The sequence below is a fragment of the Neoarius graeffei genome, chromosome 18 (genome assembly GCF_027579695.1).
Source record: "Neoarius graeffei isolate fNeoGra1 chromosome 18, fNeoGra1.pri, whole genome shotgun sequence".
In the NCBI taxonomy this organism is placed as follows: Eukaryota; Metazoa; Chordata; class Actinopteri; order Siluriformes; family Ariidae; genus Neoarius; species Neoarius graeffei.
Genome location: NC_083586.1, coordinates 15890277 through 15912327, shown reverse-complemented (window position 1 = coordinate 15912327; position 22051 = coordinate 15890277). Strand labels below are relative to the sequence as shown.

The window sequence follows — 22051 nt, the reverse complement described above, 5'->3', positions numbered from 1 at the left end:
CCACTCAGGTACAGTGTTGCTCTTATGATATCTGGAGACGTACATGCTGATGCCCAAGTTGCTACAGTGCCAACATCCTGGAATGGTATGCTTCTCAGTGTCCATGAGGATGAAACACACCTTGTGGAGTTGCCCATTACAAATCGTACTGCGCTTATAGGCTATAGGGTAGGGAATATTCTACAGATTGACTTTTTTTGCACACTGCAAAGTCAATCCAAGGCACCTGAGGCACATAACTTCAAATAGGAACCCTGAGTTTGGTCACAAGGTCACACTAAAGCATTCTGGTTGTCAGAACATGCCGGACAGGCTTATTGCCAAGGCTTGCGGTCTTCCCAGTCTTCTGCAGAGGTGACAGTCAGCCACAAAATGCTGTCTATAACAATACTCCATCTATATGAGGAGCCTATGCAAATCTGATTGGGGCATAAGAGATTCTAACACAAGGGGGAGATCCCATATCTGACTCCTGGGGAACATGGCAATTGAAGGTCACCTAGCTTCTTGATGAAAAACTCCTATAGGCATAAAAGCTCCCAGCCTTGCAAGGTGCCCCATTGTGCTGACCTTGTGGGCAAGTCATTCTCCAGAGGCAAATCACTGGTGGAACAAGCCAGAACCCTACAAATACCACAACCATCCATGGCCTGGAGTCTAGAGAACAAAATTGGCTGTGTTCCTTTCATGGAAAGGATGAGAGAATGAGGATATATTTCTGCCTGTGGTATTTGGGGTTAGCTGCATGCTCTACCTACTTTCAAGATCACTGTAATTCTAACCACCCTTCCAGGGCCTACTGCTGCAGGTACAGTTCACAGGGCAAGCATTGGCAGCAAGACCTGGTACCGCCCATAGCAGCCTACCCATGTTGATAAGGCACAATAATGTCTGCCACACATTAGGGTGACAGAGTGGCTAACATTCCCACAAAATATCTTTCATATTGTCAAAAGGAACCATGTCCCAAAGCGATGACAGCACAGAGGGCATACCGCACAGACCCACTGATATGACAGTCTAATCGATGAGTTTAAAAGACTCATCCAAGGAGCACTGCCATTCTGGAAGCATTTGGAATAGAATCCCTTGTCTTTCAAATTCTTGCACTACTTGAACTCAGGGCGGAGTTACCCCATTAGCAACAGCACAAGCTATTTGTAATCTGTGTGGACTAACATTGGCTTGGGCATTTGTTTCTGTTAACAGGCATTTTCTTACCGTCATAGCTGTTTATGATTGAGCTTTTCTCCAGCTTACTAGGAGGGACTTTGCAAGTATTCTTAAAAGAAAACCCATTTTTAAAATACAGTTATGAAGATAGATTATGATATAAACTAACGATTCATGTGAATAACTGAAAATAAGGAGCTCACACAACGAAGATATCCATCTACAAAAGTCAATTTCTATGCAGAATGGACAATTTCATGGAGGCCGCCATTGAAAATATTTTAAACAATCAGAAATATCCCCCTGATTGTTTCCAGAAATGCTCTGACGTCATTTGGGCACAAGACACGGAAGTTCCGCATAGCGAGTAAGACTTGAAGGTGCCCCTGGCTGGAGATCATTTCATTAAAAGTTTATATGAAAAAAAAAAAATTTACATTCCATTTCTCTAACAAAAAAAGTGGAGGGGAAAAGACAATATTGATGTCGCTGATAAACAGCGAGGAAATGGTGAACAGCTGATCTACTCCTACAGTGCCTTGAAAAACTATTCATACCCCTTGAACTTTTTCCACATTTTTCCACCTTACAACCACAAACTTCAAAGTTTTTTATTGAGATTTTATGTGATAGACCAACACAGAGTAGCACATAATCGTGAAGTGAAACGAAAATGATAAATGGTCTTCAATATTTTAAACAAATACAAATCTGAAAAATGTGATGCGGATTAGTATTCAGCCCCCCTGCGTCAATACTTTACAGAGCCGCCTTTTGCTGCAATTACAGCTGCAAATCTTTTGAGGTATGTCTCTACCAGGTTTGCACATCTAGACCAGGGCTCGAAATTCTTTTTTTTTTTCCACCAGCCAGCCGGACTAGTTACCTTCCAAAGTAACTAGCCAAACAGAAAATCAACTAGCCAAAATTTGTTCATGTATGAATTTTACTTCTGTCAAAAATAACGCAAAAGAGAGTAGTTACCATTGTTCATGACTAATGTGCATTTATTTCAAGACCCGAGTATTTTGATACTGTTGTTAAATACACAAATGAGAACAACACAGAGCACCATAATATAATATCAACAAATAATAATATATTGGAAAACTTGGCAACTTGGTGTACGAGTATTGAAAGCAAATATACTTACTGTCATGACTATAGCACCCAAAATATGTCCAACATGCTTTCTGTATTTAACCATTTATGAGAGAGAAAGCATTAGGAGCTTCATATTGACTAGGAATCAACTTGAAAAAAAATAATTATTCCATAAATATCATATTGCAGCCAAGGCCTATCCTGCTCCCACGTTTGCTTACAAGTCCTTTGTCGTTTCTCCTCTTCAGACCGAGGTCGCTTTGTCCCCGTCTCTGGCGGTTTCTGTACACTTTTCAGAAAATGCCACATCGCAACGTAGCTTTGGCAGATGTAGATGTAAACAACAACAAAAACACGTGTTTAAATGGGCGATAAATGTGGCCACATCTACTGAATTTGATAACGTGATGTGGCAGCGGGGGCGTGGCCAAGCAGCGGTCTGTGAATGAAGGGCGGAGTCAGGGAAGGTAAGTGGTGGAATCATTGCACCTGATGAGAATTAACCGCGCGGACGTGGCTGGGAAGTGATAAAAGGCTGAAAAGCTAGCAATAAATAGTTTATTGAGAACTCAGTTCTGGCCTGCCGTGCTTCTGTGCTCCACCCACCTGGTCCAATACTACACGTGATTACTGCAATATTCAACGAGATGCATTATATGCATGCGCAGTAGTGAAAAAACCGACAGCCTGACTCGTACACGATATGATTCAGAATTCTTCGGTAGTTTCCGTCCTGCCGATAAACACGATTAACACAGACACGGCACACGCTTAATATGTGGCGGCTTTAGTTGACGGTGTATCTGAATCTTCGCTTCATATACATTTTTTTTATTTTCAACTAGCCAGCCGGGCTGGCTAGTGACAGGAATTACCCGCCAAATGAAAAATTAAAGTCGCCTCGGGCGACCAGACCACCGCGAATTTCGAGCCCTGTAGACACTGAAGTTTTTGCCCATTCTTCTTTGCAAAATAGCTCAAGCTCAGCCAGATTGGATGGAGAGCATCTGTGAACAGCAATTTTCAAGTCTTGCCACAGATGCTCAATGGGATTTAGGTCTGGACTTTGACTGGGCCATTCTAACACATGAATATTCTTTGATCTAAACCATTCCATTGTAGCTCTGGCTGTATGTTTAGGGTCATTGTCTTGCTGGAAGGTGAATCTCCTTCCCAGTCTCAAGTCTTTTGCAGCCTCCAACAGGTTTTCTTCCGGGATTGCCCTGTATTTAGCTCCATCCATCTTCCCATCAACTCTGACCAGCTTCCTTCTTTGACCAGTGCTCTCCTTGCTCGCTCTGTCAGTTTAGGTGGACGGCCATGTCTCGGTAGGTTTGCAGTTGTGCCATACTTTTTCCATTTTTGAATGATGGCTTGAACAGTGCTTCTTGAGATGTTCAGAGCTTGGGATATTTTTTTTTATAACCTAACCCTGCTTTAAACTTCTCCAGAACTTTATCCCTGACCTGTCTGGTGAGTTCTTTGGTCTTCATGATGCTGTTTGTTCTTCAGTGTTCTCTAACAAACCACTGAGGCCTTCACAGAACAAGTGTATTTATGCTGAGAGTAAATTATACACAGTATGACTAACTAATTAGATGACTTCTGAAGGCAACTGATTGCACTGGATTGTATTTAGAGGTATCAGAGTACAGGGGGTTGAATGCTAATGCACACCACATTTTTCAGATTTTTATTTGTTTAAAATTTTGAAGACCATTTATCATTTTCGTTTCACTTCACAATTATGTGCTACTCTGTGTTGGTCTATCACATAAAACCTCAATAAAAAACTTTGAAGTTCGTGGTTGCAAGATGGAAAAATGTGAAAAACTTCAAGGGGTATGAATACTTTTTCAAGGCACTGTATGTGACTGAGTGGTAACTTTTCATAGTTATATCCCTGGTACAAGTAGTGCTGCCATGACAGCCTCGTTCTGCGGACTGTGACCTTGCTAGAATACCTACAAACAGATCTGCATACAATCTAACTTACCTAAATCTGTTGAAGAGGCAAGTGCGCAAGTTTTTACACGTTCCTGGCAGCATAAGCACTCGTAAGCACGCTTAGCATGCTCTCGACTCATTCATGAAAACTTCCTCGTCAAGACGTCACCAGGCTAGCCTACCGTAATTACCATAGTAGACAGTCCAACCCCTGCAGCAATGCAGAAAGAGGGTAAACAAACACTGCTTTACGCAGCTCGTGTGCCCAGAACATTTTGAAGAAAACTGTTTCACTCAAGCAACTCTGATGCATTAGGAATACCATACAAGCCAGCGCTGAATCCAGATGCGGTTCCCACAATCTTCGGCCAAAAAGCAGACAAGACAAACAAGACAACATGGTCAGTAGTCCGCACAAGAGAAATTCAAAGGGTAAGAAAACACTTATTATGGCTTCCCTGACTTTTTTTTTTTTTAATCAAGCATGATGTTATTTTGAGTTCCTTTGGGCATCTCATTCTCATCTCATTATCACTAGCCGCTTTATCCTTCTACAGGGTTGCAGGCAAGCTGGAGCCTATCCCAGCTGACTACGGGCGAAAGGCGGGGTACACCCTGGACAAGTCGCCAGGTCATCACAGGGCTGACACATAGACACAGACAACCATTCACACTCACATCTACGGTCAATTTAGAGTCACCAGTTAACCTAACCTGCATGTCTTTGGACTGTGGGGGAAACCGGAGCACCCGGAGGAAACCCACGCGGACACGGGGAGAACATGCAAACTCCACACAGAAAGGCCCTCGCCGGCCCCGGGGCTCGAACCCAGGACCTTCTTGCTGTGAGGCGACAGTGCTAACCACTACACCACCGTGCCGCCCTCCTTTGGGCATAAACGTAATAATTGCTGATGCAGCTAAACAGCTTGATGTTTGTTGGGTGTCTTGCTTTGATTTAATTAGTGTTGTCAGAAAAGCCTCGGTAATGACTAACTAAAACAACTCTATAAATATCATTCACTTGTGTGTAACCAGTTGATATGGTAATGCTTGTTTATCATGATCATCATCGCTATTCATGTCATTGTCCGAAATACTCAAGGAAATCAGTGAAGAAATGTCGCTGGCGATATGGTCTATTTTGTTGAATATGGCCGTGTATTCTAAATAACATCACACTTTACGTAAACCATTCGGAGTTCTTTTAGGTATACAGGAATTTGTTTGTGGAATAGCCGACCTCGATTATTGTCAAGTCAAGTCCATTTGTATAGCACTTTTAACAATAAACATTGTCGCAAAGCAGCTTTACAGAATTTGAACGACTTAAAATATGAGCTCATTATTGTCTTTCATTTTGTTTCCTGCTGTCATCAAGAGGACCACACTGGAAATTAGTGTATTTTATACTTTGTGTTATCCTCGGTGCTATTTATACTGTATCTTTTTACATGTATGAATTTTACCAAATAAATCCAGCAGCTTGGGTGTTTCTGGCAATATTTCCAACTTTTTTCGTACAAGTGCATCCTGCTGTAATGTTCATATAAATCCTGTATAGTAAAGCAGTGTTTGTTTACCCTCTTTCTGCATTGCCGCGGGGGTTGGACTGCCTACTACAGTAATTACGGCAGGCTAGCCTGGGGACGTCTTGATAAGGAAGTTTTTCATGAATGAGTCGAGAGCATGCTAACGAGTAGTATAACGCACAGTTTCAGCCTCGTTTTACAGGTAAAGAGTTCAGGTTTGTCCATAAGTCAGGGTTGCAGCTCATTAATACACTAATTCAGATGTTTCGTGTAAATAAATAAATAAATAAATAAATAAATAAATAAGCATCGTCACCTTAGTAGACCTTTCGCTTTGCCCCTTCAGTACTGAAGTATACACTCAGCCTTGCACCCAAATGACGTCACACGTCGCCCTTCCAACAGGCAACATGGCAGCCTCCTGGTGGCATTAGAGTAGCGATACAAAAACGCTCACAACTTTCTTATAAATGGTAAAACATGCCTGAAACCTTTCTTACAGGCTCTCAATATTACAAGCTACCAACCCATGCATGTATTTACTTTACAGTGGGGCAAAAAAGTATTTAGTCAGCCACCAATTGTGCAAGTTCTCCCACTTAAAAAGATGAGAGGTCTGTAATTTTCATCATAGGTACACTTCAACTATGAGAGACAGAATGGGGGGAAAGAATCCAGGAAATCACATTGTAGGATTTTTAATGAATTAATTGGTAAATTCCTCGGTAAAATAAGTATTTGGTCACCTACGAACAAGCAAGATTTCTGGCTCTCACAGACCTGTAACAACTTCTTTAAGAGGCTCCTCTGTCCCCCACTCGTTACCTGTATTAATGGCACCTGTTTGAACTCGTTATCAGTATAAAAGACACCTGTCCACAACCTCAAACAGTCACACTCCAAACTCCACTATGGCCAAGACCAAAGAGCTGTCAAAGGACACCAGAAACAAAATTGTAGACCTGCACCAGGCTGGGAAGACTGAATCTGCAATAGGTAAGCAGCTTGGTGTGAAGAAATCAACTGTGGGAGCAATTATTAGAAAATGGAAGACATACAAGACCACTGATAATCTCCCTCGATCTGGGGCTCCATGCAAGATCTCACCCCGTGGGGTCAAAATGATCACAAGAACGGTGAGCAAAAATCCCAGAACCACACAGGGGGACCTAGTGAATGACCTGCAGAGAGCTGGGACCAAAGTAACAAAGGCTACCATCAGTAACACACTACGCCGCCAGGGACTCAAATCCTGCAGCGCCAGACGTGTCCCCCTGCTTAAGCCAGTACATGTCCAGGCCCGTCTGAAGTTTGCTAGAGAGCATTTGGATGATCCAGAAGAGGATTGGGAGAATGTCATATGGTCAGATGAAACCAAAATAGAACTTTTTGGTAAAAACTCAACTTGTCGTGTTTGGAGGAGAAAGAATGCTGAGTTGCATCCAAAGAACACCATACCTACTGTGAAGCATGGGGGTGGAAACATCAGGCTTTGGGGCTGTTTTTCTGCAAAGGGACCAGGACGACTGATCCGTGTAAAGGAAAGAATGAATGGGGCCATGTATTGTGAGATTTTGAGTGAAAACCTCCTTCCATCAGCAAGGGCATTGAAGATGAAACGTGGCTGGGTCTTTCAGCATGACAATGATCCCAAACACACCGCCTGGGCAACGAAGGAGTGGCTTCGTAAGAAGCATTTCAAGGTCCTGGAGTGGCCTAGCCAGTCTCCAGATCTCAACCCCATAGAAAATCTTTGGAGGGAGTTGAAAGTCCGTGTTGCCCAGCGACAGCCCCAAAACATCACTGCTCTAGAGGAGATCTGCATGGAGGAATGGGCCAAAATACCAGCAACAGTGTGTGAAAACCTTGTGAAGACTTACAGAAAACGTTTGACCTCTGTCATTGCCAACAAAGGGTATATAACGAAGCATTGAGATTAACTTTTGTTATTGACCAAATACTTATTTTCCACCATAATTTGCAAATAAATTCTTTAAAAATCAGACAATTGTGATTTTCTGGATTTTTCTCATTTTGTCTCTCATAGTCGAGGTATACCTATGATGAAAATTACAGGCCTCTCTCATCTTTTTAAGTGGGAGAACTTGCACAATTGGTGACTGACTAAATACTTTTTTGCCCCACTGTATATTTTCTATTCCTTTAAGTGTTCAATTAGCATCACTGACCTTCATCTTCAGGAGCTCTTGCAGAGACTGACTAAAATACCTCAACAACAAATGTAGTTAAGGAATGGGAAGCACAGGAACTATGGTAAATAAAATGCAGAAATGGTTTTCCCAAGTAGTCTTTCATGAATGGCTCTGTCGGGTGGGGGTATCCATGGGTAATAGTAAGTCAATAGTGCAGACAAGTCGTCAGATAGCGTGATATTTGTACTTTAAGGGCTCATTTGAGATGCAGACTGTTTAGAGCCTCCCAGAAACCTCTGTGGTTGGTAAAGGCTGCCAAATACTGCTGAAGCTGCATATCACAGCTTAGCTGGCGGTTCACAGTCAGCTGGGAAATATTCCCCAGACACAGTTATCAAAATAGCATGAGAGCCGTTACTACCATTTTATTCTTTATATTATCTTTATTATTACTCCCCGTGTCCGCGTGGATTTCCTCCGGGTGCTCCGGTTTCCCCCACAGTCCAAAGACATGCAGGTTAGGTTAACTGGTGACTAAATTGAGCGTAGGTGTGAATGTGAGTGTGAATGGTTGTCTGTGTCTATGGCTACGTTTACATTACGTCGAATCAGCGGATCATCAGATTAACGTTCTTAAAACGATTCGCGTTTACACTAAAACCGTTAGCCGTGCACACAGCAACACCAATACGCGGATACGCTCGGCTCCGCAGGCATCCTGCGCTCCAAATCACTCCGCCCTGAACAGCGAGTGCCCTCTGGAGGGTGCGCACTCCGGCCCTGCGCAGCTCACAGAGCGCGCGAGTGAAGTGAACAAGCCACGATTCGGGACTGAGCCGCTGTGTGTGAGATCCCAGCGCATATCACTTATTACTTGCAAGTGGAAGGATGGCAAGCCTAAAGACAATCATAACTACACAATGGGCAGTATTTGCATCAGTATTTGCAGTATTTTCATACTTTTATACTCTTTAATGAAAGGTGATACAAGGCGGAAGTCTGCGCCGTTTTTCAGCAGTCGCGTCACATGACCAACGCCAGCGAATCAGGAAGGTGGATGTCACAGTGACGTTGTCCAATGAGACGCCAGCTAGAGCTCAGCACAGCGTATTCGCGTATTCTCAATGTTTACACAGCACCGGAGCTGACACGATCTGGATTGAATACGTGGACGCTGGCGGATTCCCGTTTCCCCGCTTTTTCAGGGGGGTTAATGTAAACGGACAGTGCATCCGCGAAGAAAACGAGACAGATACGGTCTAGTGTAAACGTAGCCTATGTGTCAGCCCTGTGATGACCTGGCGACTTGTCCAGGGTGTACCCCGCCTTTCACCCGTAGTCAGCTGGGATAGGCTCCAGCTTGCCTGTGACCCTGTAGAACAGGATAAAGCGGCTAGAGATAATGAGATGAGATCTTAATAATAAAGTTCTGCCATAGGGCCAAAAAAAAAAAAAACCCTTTGTTTCGGGTTTCCCGACCGACCCATTGAAATTAGCTGGCAAATCTAACTATTTTATCAGATTTTCTAAAACATATACACATTGACAAAAATGAAATGCTTATCAAACATTTCACCAAAGTTAGACCGGAATATCGCCAGCGCCATATTGAGGCTGTTCCAGTGCACCAACCAATCAGCGTCCACGTTACATACAGGACGGGAAGTTGCTGTTGCTAGCGCGAGAAGATGGACGCCATGATGGATGCCGAGAATGTTGTTGTCAATATTTTACAAGATTCTTGCAAACACGGAGGAGGACTGAACATATTTCATGTTTTGGATACCCGTAAAACATTTGAAGATATTGAATCTGACTTTGCATGTTTGTCAACAACAAATCTGGAGATATTGATGCCAGAATCAGCTAAAAGGCCATGGACAACTTTGGATAACACTGACCAAATGTACAGACAGCCACTCAAAAATGTGTTCGGTGTTTTCAAGAATCTAAAAGTTTTGAAGTTGAAATGTATACAAAATGATTCTGAAGCAGCTGCTGAACCCCAAAACAAGATAGCACGAACCAATGCATTTGATATCATGATGAAAGCTACATCCCATCGTGCCAATTATTCTCTGCCCAGCAAAAAAGTTGCCAGGTAAGGTGGTCTATTACTATGAATACTACACTATGAGTTGGGAATACTATGAATTGGCTGCCAGGAAATCTCGATGGGTGTAAAAAAAAAAAAAATTCTAAAACCCGACCCTATTTTATCATCTCTCAAAAAAAAAAATCCCTACCTACCGAGCCAAACTCAAAACAGCATGAAACCCTAAACAAAGTATTAATTTTTTTTGGCCTAGTCAATGCCAAGATGACGGACACATTTTGGGTGTCCACCCACAGTCTCCAGAAATGCTATACCTTGATTGCCCAAGCATGACTCCTGTAGCATGGTTTGTAAGCACTAAGAACTGAATCTGTGTACATTATGAAAGGATGAGGAGTGGGAGAGAGAACTGGCTCCTGCTATATTAAGCACTCCACCAAGAGGCACAGGCTCTTGCTGAACTTGGCTTCTGTTCTAAAATCACGGATTTTAGCGGCGCCACTTCTAACACCAGGGCATCCGTCTCCTTTTTGATGGCTGGAGAACCACAGTTCTCCACCAAACAATACATGTCATCGCCCACTTTGAGGTTGGCCATTATGGCCTGTCTAGAGCCTTTATGCTTAGCCTACAAGCTGGTAAAGGCTAATTCGTATTATCTCCTGGATGTTGCTGGAGACGCTGAAGACTACTGCTACTCAGCAGAAGATTTCTCATTGGACTCGAGACCCTTTCAGCTGCAGACACAGATCTTTTTCAGATCTGGAACAGGAGGAGTGTCAGGCCCCTGTTGGAAAAAATTCTGTCATCGGTTGTGAGCGCTCCATGTGTGAGGATTTGACTCCAACATGACAGATTTCAGCTGCGCCATATCTGCTGCTAAGCCATCCATCTGCCTTAAAAGAGATGCTGAGCTCTCTTTTGGTATCACTGCACATTCTAAGCACTAGGCCTTTGAGACCATGTAGAATATGCCATCGTCCTATTGTGACCCTTAATAAGCAGACTGATGGCTGTACATGTAATCATGAGCCTGACCATTTAGTCAAATTTTTGGGGCTTAATTACCTATTAAAAAGTTTAGGAATGCTTTCAAAACTGAAGCAAGGACAATAAATAAAGGTAACAATTAATTAGCTGGAACTAATATTATAAAATTTGAATGAAATTATATCAAGTATGCGTGCATGTACTTTGTGGTGAACAGTAGCGGAAATAATTATTGAATTTTTGTATAGCAAAGTCACCCTTATTAACAACATGTTCATATTTTCTTAATTTAAATCTCCATTCATGTTTTGAGAGGCAGCACGTTTGCAGCTTTATCTGTTTGACAGTATTGAGGTATTTCACTCACGTGACCAAGTCATGTGATGCTGCCATTTTGGACGGCACGGCTCGAATCAGTTTGAATGCGAGGAAGGCGACAAACGAAAAACATAAAAGAAAAAGGAGCGAGATGCAGAAAACACCTTCACTATCCAGCGACGTAGGGCATTTACAGGGCGAGCAGAGGGAGAGGTAGTTGCAAAAATTGAGGTTAGCAGGCTTAGAGAACGACGTTTACCTGCTTCCACCAGGATTGTTCACTGACAGCTAAGATTTGTTCACATTTTCATTTACTTCCGGTCCTCAGGATAAACAAAATGTTATTAAATGTCATTGAAATAACTTCTTAGTCTGTTGAGACATGGCCCGTTATAAGTTTTTCCTTTACTGTATTTACTAGTTTACTGAGCGCGCTCCGGGGCTGGCCGGCGCTAGCTAGCGCTCCGGGGCTGGTCGGCGCTAGCTAGCGCTCCGGGGCTGGCCGGTGCTAGCTAGCGCTCCGGGGCTGGCCGGCGCTAGCTAGCGCTCCGGGGCTGGCCGGCGCTAGCTAGCGCTCCGGGGCTGGCTGGCTCAGTAAACTAGTAAATACAGTAAAGGAAAAACTTGAGACTGAAAGGTTTTAACAGTCATCCAAATGACTGAACGTAAACGTTGCTACAGCAACATACTAGGTACTATAATGTTGATATTAGCTAGCTTGCCGTCCAAAATGGCGGACACCGGGGCGTCACGTGACCCTGTGACGTCAGGTGAAATACCTCAATATACAAGGGAAGCTACGATGCATCAAAGAAAGATGTTTTCATTGTTCTGCTCCAAAGTCAGACAGCGGACTATTTAACAGTTATTCCCATGAAATCGAGTCATACATGAGCTGATAGCCAACGAGGCGTGTAGCACCAAGTTGGCTAAAAGCCATGTACGATGAGATTAAGTGAAACTCTTATTATATCCACATTCACTGGAAACAGAGCGTTTTTATTTTTTGCAAATTCGAGAAATAAAAACTTTACACAAAACGTCTGACAAAATAATTTCTGCTTAGAATGTAAACAAACTGACGAAATGACAGTAGCAATTTGTGAAAAATGCTATAATAATAATAATTATTATTGGGAAAAACAAAAAAAACCCAAAACTTTCTTACCATCAAATACTATCATTCCATATTTTGCTTGTTTTTTTTTTTTTTTGGGGTGTTTTGTTTTTGAGTAGAGTTTTTATTTTGTCCTTGGTTGGTTCAGTAACACTCCACCATTTTGTTTTTCTCTACTCACAGTATATGAGCTGCCAGCCTAGTAGTAGAGTAGCCAATCAGAGCACGTGATTGCTCATATCCAGTGAATGTGGATAGAATAAGAAGATCTGTACAAGATTACAAAATAGGCAAAAAGGAAAAAACATTCTGGAATACAACTTACTTGATTTTTTTGTTGATCTTAAAACTGCAGGCACTACATATTCCACCTCACGCATTTAAATCACCCAACTTGATAGCAATCATAATAGCTGGAATCTATCTGCGATTCCTGATACTATCGCCAATCGTGCAAAGACGACTAGGCATGAAACTTCTGACACTTCTGAAGAGGCAGATGTGCCTCTCTGAGATTATCAAAGTGTACAACACAGTCAACAGTGGGTTCTGCAATTCTGGAACTCATTCAGCAAAACAAGACCACTTATCCAAGAATTACCACTCAACAAATTTCAGAAAAAAGCTTGTTACTTTAGTATAGAGTAGACTGCTATGAAAGGACAAATCGCTGAGTGAACCAGAGCCTGAATCTGGAAACCTCTCTGTACCCTTTTCCACCAGATCAGTTCCAGGGCTGGTTCGGGGCCAGTGCTGGTGCTGGTTCACAACTCGTTCAACTTGCGAGCCAGCTGAGAACCAGTTTGCTTTTCCATAGCTTGCGGTGCTAAGGGAAGCCACGTCATTACGTCGCTGTATACGTCACTACGTTTGTATAAACCTTGGCGCGAATATTGAAGCAAAAACACCACGGAAGAAGTAGCAGCAGCAGCAGCAGCAGCAGCAACAACAATAATAATAATAATGGATGACTTCGTGTTTGTACAGCTGCTGCTTCTCGTCGCTTAAAAATGGCGATCTTTCGCGGTCTTGTTATTGTTGTTGGTCTTAACAACTCCGCCCCCCCGCTGACGTAAGTGGTTCTTTCCTCTGGCCAAGCAGAGAGCTGGTGCTAGCCTGGAACCGGTTTTTCTGGCCCCAGAGCCAGTTCTTTGTCAGTGGAAACAGAAAACCCGGTTCCAAACTAAGCACTGGCCCCGAACCAGCCCTGGAACTGCTTTGGTGGAAAAGGGGCATCAGTTGGCTTAATCCCAAACTTTGTTTACCAGTGGTGATCTCTTGAAGACATAGGTTATTACTGATTACTATTGATTAAAGGGGGGAAAAAAACACCCACACAGCAACTACTACTCATGTTTGAAGCCCCAGATGTTGCCCAGAAGGCTTTGCTGAGAGACACAAGGCTAACCTCGCTCAGTGTTGCTGCAGGAAGATGAAAGGCTACCCATTAAGCCCATTTATGCAAGTTAGTGAACAAATTCATCCCACAACACTCCTGACTCAGTGTTATACTCTTGTAATTTTGAAGAAAAACCCACTCCACCAAGCTCATGGCCTTCTCACACGTCATGGTACCCCAAGGGACCAGTACACCAGTGAACGCCACCCCCAACCATAACTGCAAAATAACTGCAGTGTAGATTAATCCATTAACCTGCGGACCTGAGAACTATCGCCAGCTTTAGAGGACAGGTTCACCTAAAGCTCTGACTGTACTTTTAAGCCGTTTGACTTACTTTTAAGCTGTATGACCTGTACGAAGGCAAAAATAATTAAAAAGAATACCAGCCATTATTGATCGCATTTTAACTTCTCATATGGTCACCACATAACTTTGCGTTAAAGGTCTCGACATGTGTGCATGGGCACGTTCACAATAAGGTATACAGGTATTAAAACACCACCCCTTGTACTTAGGAAAAATTGGAATAGAGCTACAGTATCTAATACACTTAACTCTACAGCCTATTCAGATGTTTAAGAGTCTTTGAGAGGAATTTTCACAGAACGAGAATGGTTTGCAAGCAACAGATAGATAATAATGAGCATAGTGAACTGCATCGCTAAAAGGAAATGTCTTGTGCTGAAATGATTGGTCAAATAGTCAACCACATGAACGCAAAGCTATGCAGGCTTCGTGTTCTTGTCAACATTACTAGGACAACATGGAGGGCTGGAGTCCAGTGAGCACATTCTGCTTTGTAAGGCTGCTGGGCCATAGAAGGTTCACGCTGCACGTTCACGTGAAGAACCGGACCCTGGGCCATTAAACTTCATGCTTGGATTTTCACGTGTTGCGTCTGTTCTACTTTGACCGAGTAACCAACAATATGGACTCTTCGGATGACGACGATTGCCTCATTCTGCTTTTACTGAGACAGAGGAAGAGAAAAAGGAACAGAATTTGGAGCCGAGAACACTTCCTTCTGAGAGAAACCCGTGGTGAATTTCACCGAACATTCTATAATCTGCTTGACAATCCCGATGAAGAACTATTTTTCAATTATACCATTCAATTATATTTTTTCTGAAGTTTTCCCCTGAAAGCATAGCGTTATCTCCCTAGACCCGTTCTGATTGGCTGGCGCGGCGGTGACCGCATGCATTGACTGGAATTTCCGTCTTCACGCCTAGAAAAAAGTGTGCATGTTCATTTCACGCTTCACGCGTGAAGTGTGCAGCGTGCAACGTGAACGCCGTTCTATGGCCCAGAGCAAGTCATGCTACGTTTGTCCACTTTTCTTTACACGCATGTAGCGTGCAGCGTGAACCTTCTATGGCCCAGCAGCCTTATAGCGCTTTTTTCTAGCCTATTTAACCAATTATTAAAAAGGGCATTAACGGTCCGTGTACATTTGGTCATTCGATTTTTGTATAGGAATTTTTTTGCTTTATCAGAAATCACAGATGCGTTTAAAAGTGAATTGTGTTTCTCTTCCTTCTTTGTAAGTCCAAAGCTGAAATCAAGCAGAGCAGATTCCAATCCACACAAGTGGAGCAGATTCTGATCAGCGCAAGCGGAGAAGAGTGCAACAGGATCCGAAATCACATGCAGTAGACCGTTTCTATGCCAGCGGGTAATGCCAGTCCTTTCCACCAGCTGCCAACACAAGTATATTTCAGGGATGTGGGAAACACATAGTCACCGCCAGTGATGTCACGACTAGTCACAACACATTAATCCAATGCTACCAATTCCCACTGGAGCTGTGGCAAAAAATTACCGTTAATGTTACTAGGTCGTCAGGAAATAGATCACCATTTCGACTTTACCACTTTGCTCCCATTCCTACACAACACCATTACAACATAGTGATAAATAAAGTTTTCAGTGAGAGTGTGAATGGGGTACATATAAAGCCATGTCCCCAATACTCTCAAGGTCCCTGATCAAGCGGTAACAAAGGCCAAGGGGGAAATCAACTCTAGCTTAACAACATGAAGGAGAAGTTACCTTCACCCCAGGGATAGCAAGCAGTGTTGGTTTAAGTCCTGAAGAGCTGCCACTAGCTCAAGAATAGCAGCTTTGAATGGGTCTAATTTGTCAATACAGTTTGCTAGTACTACTAGTTCTAACCAAATAATAATTAGCTTGTGGTCCTATCAACAAGGGACGACCCTGGATTAACTAATGACAAAGTTCTACTTGGATAGTTGGCAGTAGAGCAACTCAGAATATTAGTAAGTGGAGAATTTTAAGCAAGTGAGTTGCCCCAGAATGGACACGATCAATGAAAATTGCTAATATAATATGCATGCCTGTAAAAAGAGAATCAATGCTTTGCACGTACAAAATGCATTTGAATTATTCCCTACATCACAAGTCTTAGTACCTGGTCAAGTCTTATTACCTTAATCTGTCTGCAGGAGCATAAAGCATATGTAATATGTATCAAGTATGCTTTTTGTTTTTTTTAAATCATGGTTTAAACAAGCATAATGAAATTAAAATATTGGTACACAACCATTTGTGGAACACTTTTTGTTCCAGAGGTATTCAAACGCAGGACTGAAGTCTTTGGCATATTCCTCTTCATAGCCTACTAGAAGCTCCTGTCCTGGTTTGATGGGTCGGCAGCAACGGTAGAAAATCCCTCCTTGGTACTGAAACGCCATGAGATTCTGATCTACATCAGTACAAGCACAATTCACATACCTGAAAAATGAGAAATGGAGACAACGCAAGAAGAAAAAGAGAGAGAAATGCAAGACACAGAGTTACAGAAAGCACGTGACGGGTAACGTTAGTGGCACAAGCTTTTTCAACCAAATTAATTAAGGGTTGTTTTACAATCAGGGTACAAAGTTTGTGTCACAGAGGTCCAAAATTCAAACTGATTCAAACTGGTTCTTGTACCAGTTTTTAAGCGAAGGACAAGTTAAAGAACAGATTTCAGGTCATTTTTTGACACGTGTGTATGGTAGTTTTGTGTAATCTGCTATAAGATGGGAGAAACAAATGAAGTGATTCTCGGAGAGGACGTTTTTTTTTTGACAATTCAGAATCCACTACCAGGGTCTCTACACGTTTCTGACCAGCAAAAATAATACTTTTTAAGACCATTTTAAGACCACTGAGTATAAAAAATAAGACCACTACCGCGGAACAAATACGTACAGTAAAAAAAGAAGCACACTCTAGGTTAAGTTCAAAGCATTTTTTTAAATAAATAAGTGCATCTTCAGTTTACAAAACAGAACATTAGCTGCCTTCTCGATATTTTAATAGTAGGGTACTGCTGTAAACAAACAGTGAGGAAACAAATTGATCTGCAGTTAACAAAACAGAACATTAACCCTTTGATGCAAAACATATGCACACCCCTTCTAATGCACAACATGGGTCAAAAATGACCCGCATTCATTTTCCAGGTTATTTCATGCTGACTGAGTTTTTCTTTGCTCTATCTTTTGAAATCAATTTATTTTATGATCGAATATTCCAAGTATTCTTTAAATATCTTGTTTTTAATTACCACAAATCATTAATTTATTTTTTTCTTTCCTACTTTATGAACAAAAAGACTTTTTATATTACTACACATGGGTCATCCAAGTGTGATTTAAAATTAAATGTCTTAATACTATAATAATAATTTGTTTCAAGTAATTACTTTAGCAGTGAATGGGGCCAGTTATTTATTTATTAACTATGTGGTTAGCTAAGCCAACTACAGTAAAATTAGCTAACTAAAGTAGAATATGTCAACAGCTCGGTAGCTAATAGTAATTACTTGTAACTTTCTGACAAATAATCTACTCACTCTCAAGGGAACCTAAACATAATCAATTTTTTTCTAAGGTAATGTTAGAACAATTGAAAAACATTCCTTCCATGTATTAGATGGGCAAAGGGCGCTGTGCTGAGCTGTGAAATGTCTGACACAAGCACAATTCACAGTTCCCACCAAACGCTGTAGTAAATGCATGCGGGTCGGTTCTGACCCATGTGTGTAAACTTGATGCAGAATTACAAAAGCTGTGCTTGTTCATAACTTAAGAAAGGAAAAATAAAAATGATGATTTGTGCTAAACAAAAACAAGAACTTACTGGCATTCAACATTAAAACTTAACTATGTTTCCAATGATATGGAACCAAATATGTGTTTTATGGTATAAAGAATGATTTAAGCGCATCCCTTTTGGAGCTACCTGTGGTCAAAAAAGCACTTTTTCTAAATGGCACGAGTAATTTTGCTAAATATGACATATATTGCCATACATTCACCAAAAATAACGTTATCACCAAATTTTTTTTGCATGGTAAATAGAGCTATCACAGGGCTACAATAAACAACCAAGTTTATCTAGTCAAGCCTTTTGATATTGAAGATAATAAGCGTTAAATGTGATTTTTAGCTTGCGTACCCTGATTGTAAAACAACCCTTAAATCAGTAACTCTAAATGATTCAACAGCCATCAGATGTGTATTCCTCACCTCATCCAGTTAGCATGCATCTCATTCGTAGCATCTATGTATTCCTCACGCTGCCTGTCCTTGTAAATCTGCAAAAATATTGCAGTGTTACATTCTATACAGAAATGCACACGTGTTTTAAAATGAAAGCTGACATTAAAGGAAAAGTACTACATCAATCAGCCACAACATTAAAACTACAAACAGGTGACGCGAATAACATTGATTCTCATTACAGTGGCACCTGTCAAGCGGTGGGATATATTAGGCAGCAAGAGAACAGTCAGTTCTTGAAGTTGATGTGTTGGAAGCGGGAAAAATGGGCAACTGTAAGGACCTGAGCGACTTTGACAAGGGCCAAATTGTGATGTTTAGATGACTGGGTCTGAGAATCTGCAAAATAGCACATCTTGTGGGGTGTTCCTGGTATGCAGTGGATAATACCTGCCAAAAGTGATCCAAAGTAGGACAACTGGTGAACTGGCGATAGGGTCATGGGTGCCGAAGGCTAACCCATATGGTCCAATCCCACAGAAGAGCTACTATAGTACAAACTGCTGAAAAAGTTCATGCTGACACCTTTCTGTTTTAACCAGCATTGACTTTTTCAGCAGTTTGTACTACAGTAGCTCTTCTGTAGGACTGGACCATATGGGCTAACCTTCGGCACCCATGACCCTGTTGCCAGTTCACCAGTCAAAGTTGCTCAGATCTTTACAGTTGCCCATTTTTCCTGCTTCCAACACATCAATTTCAAGAACTGATCATTCTCTTGCTGTCTAATACCCCTTTTCCACCAAATCAGTTCCAGGGCCAGTGCTGGTGCTGGTTCACAACTCGTTCAACTTGCGAGCCAGCTGAGAACCAGTTTGCTTTTCCATAGCTCACGGTGCTAAGGGAAGCCACGTCATTACGTCGCTGTATACGTCCGTTACGTCGCTACGTTTGCATAAACCTTGGCGCAAATATCGAAGCAAAAACAACACGGAAGCAGCAGCAGCAGCAACAACAATAATAATGGCTGACTTCGCGTTTGTACAGCTGCTCCTTCTCGTCGCTTAAAAATGGCGATCTTTCGCGGTCTTATTGTTGTTGGTCTTATTAACTCCGCCGCCCCTCCGCTGACATAAGCGGTTCTTTCCTCTGGCCCAGCAGAGAGTTGGTGCTAGCCTGGAACCAGTTTTTCTGGCCCCAGAGCCAGTTCTTTGTCAGTGGAAACAGAAAACCCAGTTCCAAACTAAGCACTGGCCCCGAACCAGCCCTGGAACTGCTTTGGTGGAAAAGAGGCATAATATATCCCACCCCTTGACAGGTGCCATCATAACGAGATAATCAATGTCAGAGCTTTTAATGTTATGGCTGTTTAGCGTATGTGCAATTATCTTTTTACCAGTCATTATGAAGATGTCCTCATGATTCACCTTTGCTTAGTTTGAATTAAGGTATTTTCAATATTTAAAATCAATTCATGATATTTGTAATTCTGTGATTATATAACTCACCACCCAGGAATAACCACTGTTCATTGCTTCCTCTCGGTCTACCGGATCTCCCTGGTAGGGCCCAAAGTGTGCTCCAACTGGAACTGTCTCTCCTTTATTAAACACTCCGAGGCCTGCATCGGGAACATCAGACGCCCGAATTTCTAGTCCTGGTGGAAGTGTTCGTCTGGCACGGTCAGCGACCCCCATGGGAACAGGAGTGTCAGGGATGAACACAGCCGGACCATGAACCTCGCACTTGTTGACGAAATAGCATTTACAAACCTCGCAGTCTGGAAGGAAAAAATACAACAAATGAAAAAGAAATAAACATATTTGTGGACTTCAACTGTATTTGCATGCCTGTGTTCAGCTCAATTATGATATTTGTGTTAAATTACCTTACTTATCTATTCAGGACGTTTGTTATTTCAGATTTATCCATGTTTCAGTAGTTTATCTTTGCTAGTGCAGTTCATGAGCATGTGATCAAATAGTTTTTGTGTTCATGTAGGCATCAGCTTGTGTGTTTTGTTTCAGTATTACTTCAGTTCATTATCCATGTTTAATTAGACTGTGTGCGTGCGTTCATCACTGATCCATGCTCCAGTGGTTTATCAGCAAGGCTGTAGCTCATCAGTCACTTAGCTATGTTCAAGTAACATAACACATTTAGATAGATATCAAATTACCCATCCTCAAGACATTGATCATGTCATGTAATAATGTTTAAAGGAACAGTCCACCGTACTTCCATAACGAAATATGCTCTTATCTGAATTGAGACGAGCTGCTCCGTACCTCTCCGAGCTTTGCGCGACCTCCCAGTCAGTCAGACGCGCTGTCACTCCTATTAGCAATGTAGCTAGGCTCAGCATGGCCAATGGTATTTTTTGGGGCTGTAGTTAGATGCGACCAAACTCGTCCACGTTTTTCCTGTTTACATAGGTTTATATGACCAGTGATATGAAACAAGTTCAGTTACACAAATTGAAACGTAGCGATTTTCTATGCTATGGAAAGTCCGCACTATAACGACAGGCGTACTAACACCTTCTGCGCGCTTCGGCAGCGCATTGATATCTGAGCTCCGTATCAATGTGCTGCCGAAGCGCGCAGAAGGTGTTAGTACGCCTGTCATTATAGTGCGGACTTTCCATAGCATAGAAAATCGCTACGTTTCAATTTGTGTAACTGAACTTGTTTCATATCACTGGTCATATAAACCTATGTAAACAGGAAAAACGTGGACGAGTTTGGTCGCATCTAACTACAGCCCCAAAAAATACCATTGGCCATGCTGAGCCTAGCTACATTGCTAATAGGAGTGACAGCGCGTCTGACTGACTGGGAGGTCGCGCAAAGCTCGGAGAGGTACGGAGCAGCTCGTCTCAATTCAGATAAGAGCATATTTCATTATGGAAGTACGGTGGACTGTTCCTTTAAGGCAAGACACTACAGAGATGAAAAATAACTTTTTGCCACCTCAATCTTTTCAGATTTTTTGATAAAGGGCATCCGTATCTTTCATAGCACACTGTAGTAGTTTAAAAAAAATTGATTAAAAATACTTGTGTCCTGTTATACAGTTCAATGCATGACATTGTAATACGTGTCTCTTTCCTTTACAAAACTGACAACCCACACCTACTGGAGTGCTAATACATAATCACATTCTCACAATACAAGCTTTTTTTCTATACAGAACCAAAAACCCCGGTTCCCAGAGGAAAAAAAAAAAAAAAAAAAAGTAATACAGGATATTACAGAGGAAGTTATCCAGATGATGACCATTGGATTTGTATTAGGTCATTTCAGACAGAAATCCTTCATGAAGTTGAAAAATGATTTAAAAAAAAAAATTCTATAAAAACAGCATGGCATTTTATTAAGCAATGAACAAACAACGTTACAGAAACATCTGCAAATCCCATCATCCAAAGATTAGATTTTTCTCCTCACATGAACCATACATTTAAACCAAAACCTTGTTTGCAAAAATACACACCAAGAATATTTTCTCACTGCTTTAAAATACTTCCTGTAGTGTCTTGTCTTAAATAGTTTATCTTGTAGTATACAAGGTTCATATAGCACACTAAGGCATGTCTGAGTGGACGCCGATGTGCCCTGCTGTCTTACAGAGGTAGTCGTCATCTTCAGGATCTTCCTCCTTAATGCAGATGATATTCAGTCTGTTGAGGTCATTTCCTTGATCGTCGCTGTTCAACTCCAGAGACTCTTCCTTCAAACAGTGCCCT

General features: G+C 41.9%; 1 protein-coding gene across 1 annotated transcript in view; it reads right to left on the bottom strand.

Moving 5' to 3' along the window:
* The window catches only part of LOC132865721 (zinc finger protein 585B-like), a 67034-nt gene that overhangs the window by 20046 nt on the left and 24937 nt on the right, over window positions 1-22051 (bottom strand). The window contains exons 4-7 of the mRNA XM_060898251.1: window positions 21933-22049; window positions 19812-20083; window positions 18331-18398; window positions 16356-16546 (exon numbers count right to left, since the gene is read on the bottom strand). Coding sequence (XP_060754234.1) covers window positions 16356-16546; window positions 18331-18398; window positions 19812-20083; window positions 21933-22049 — 648 coding nt within the window. The remainder of the gene's footprint in view (window positions 1-16355; window positions 16547-18330; window positions 18399-19811; window positions 20084-21932; window positions 22050-22051) is intronic.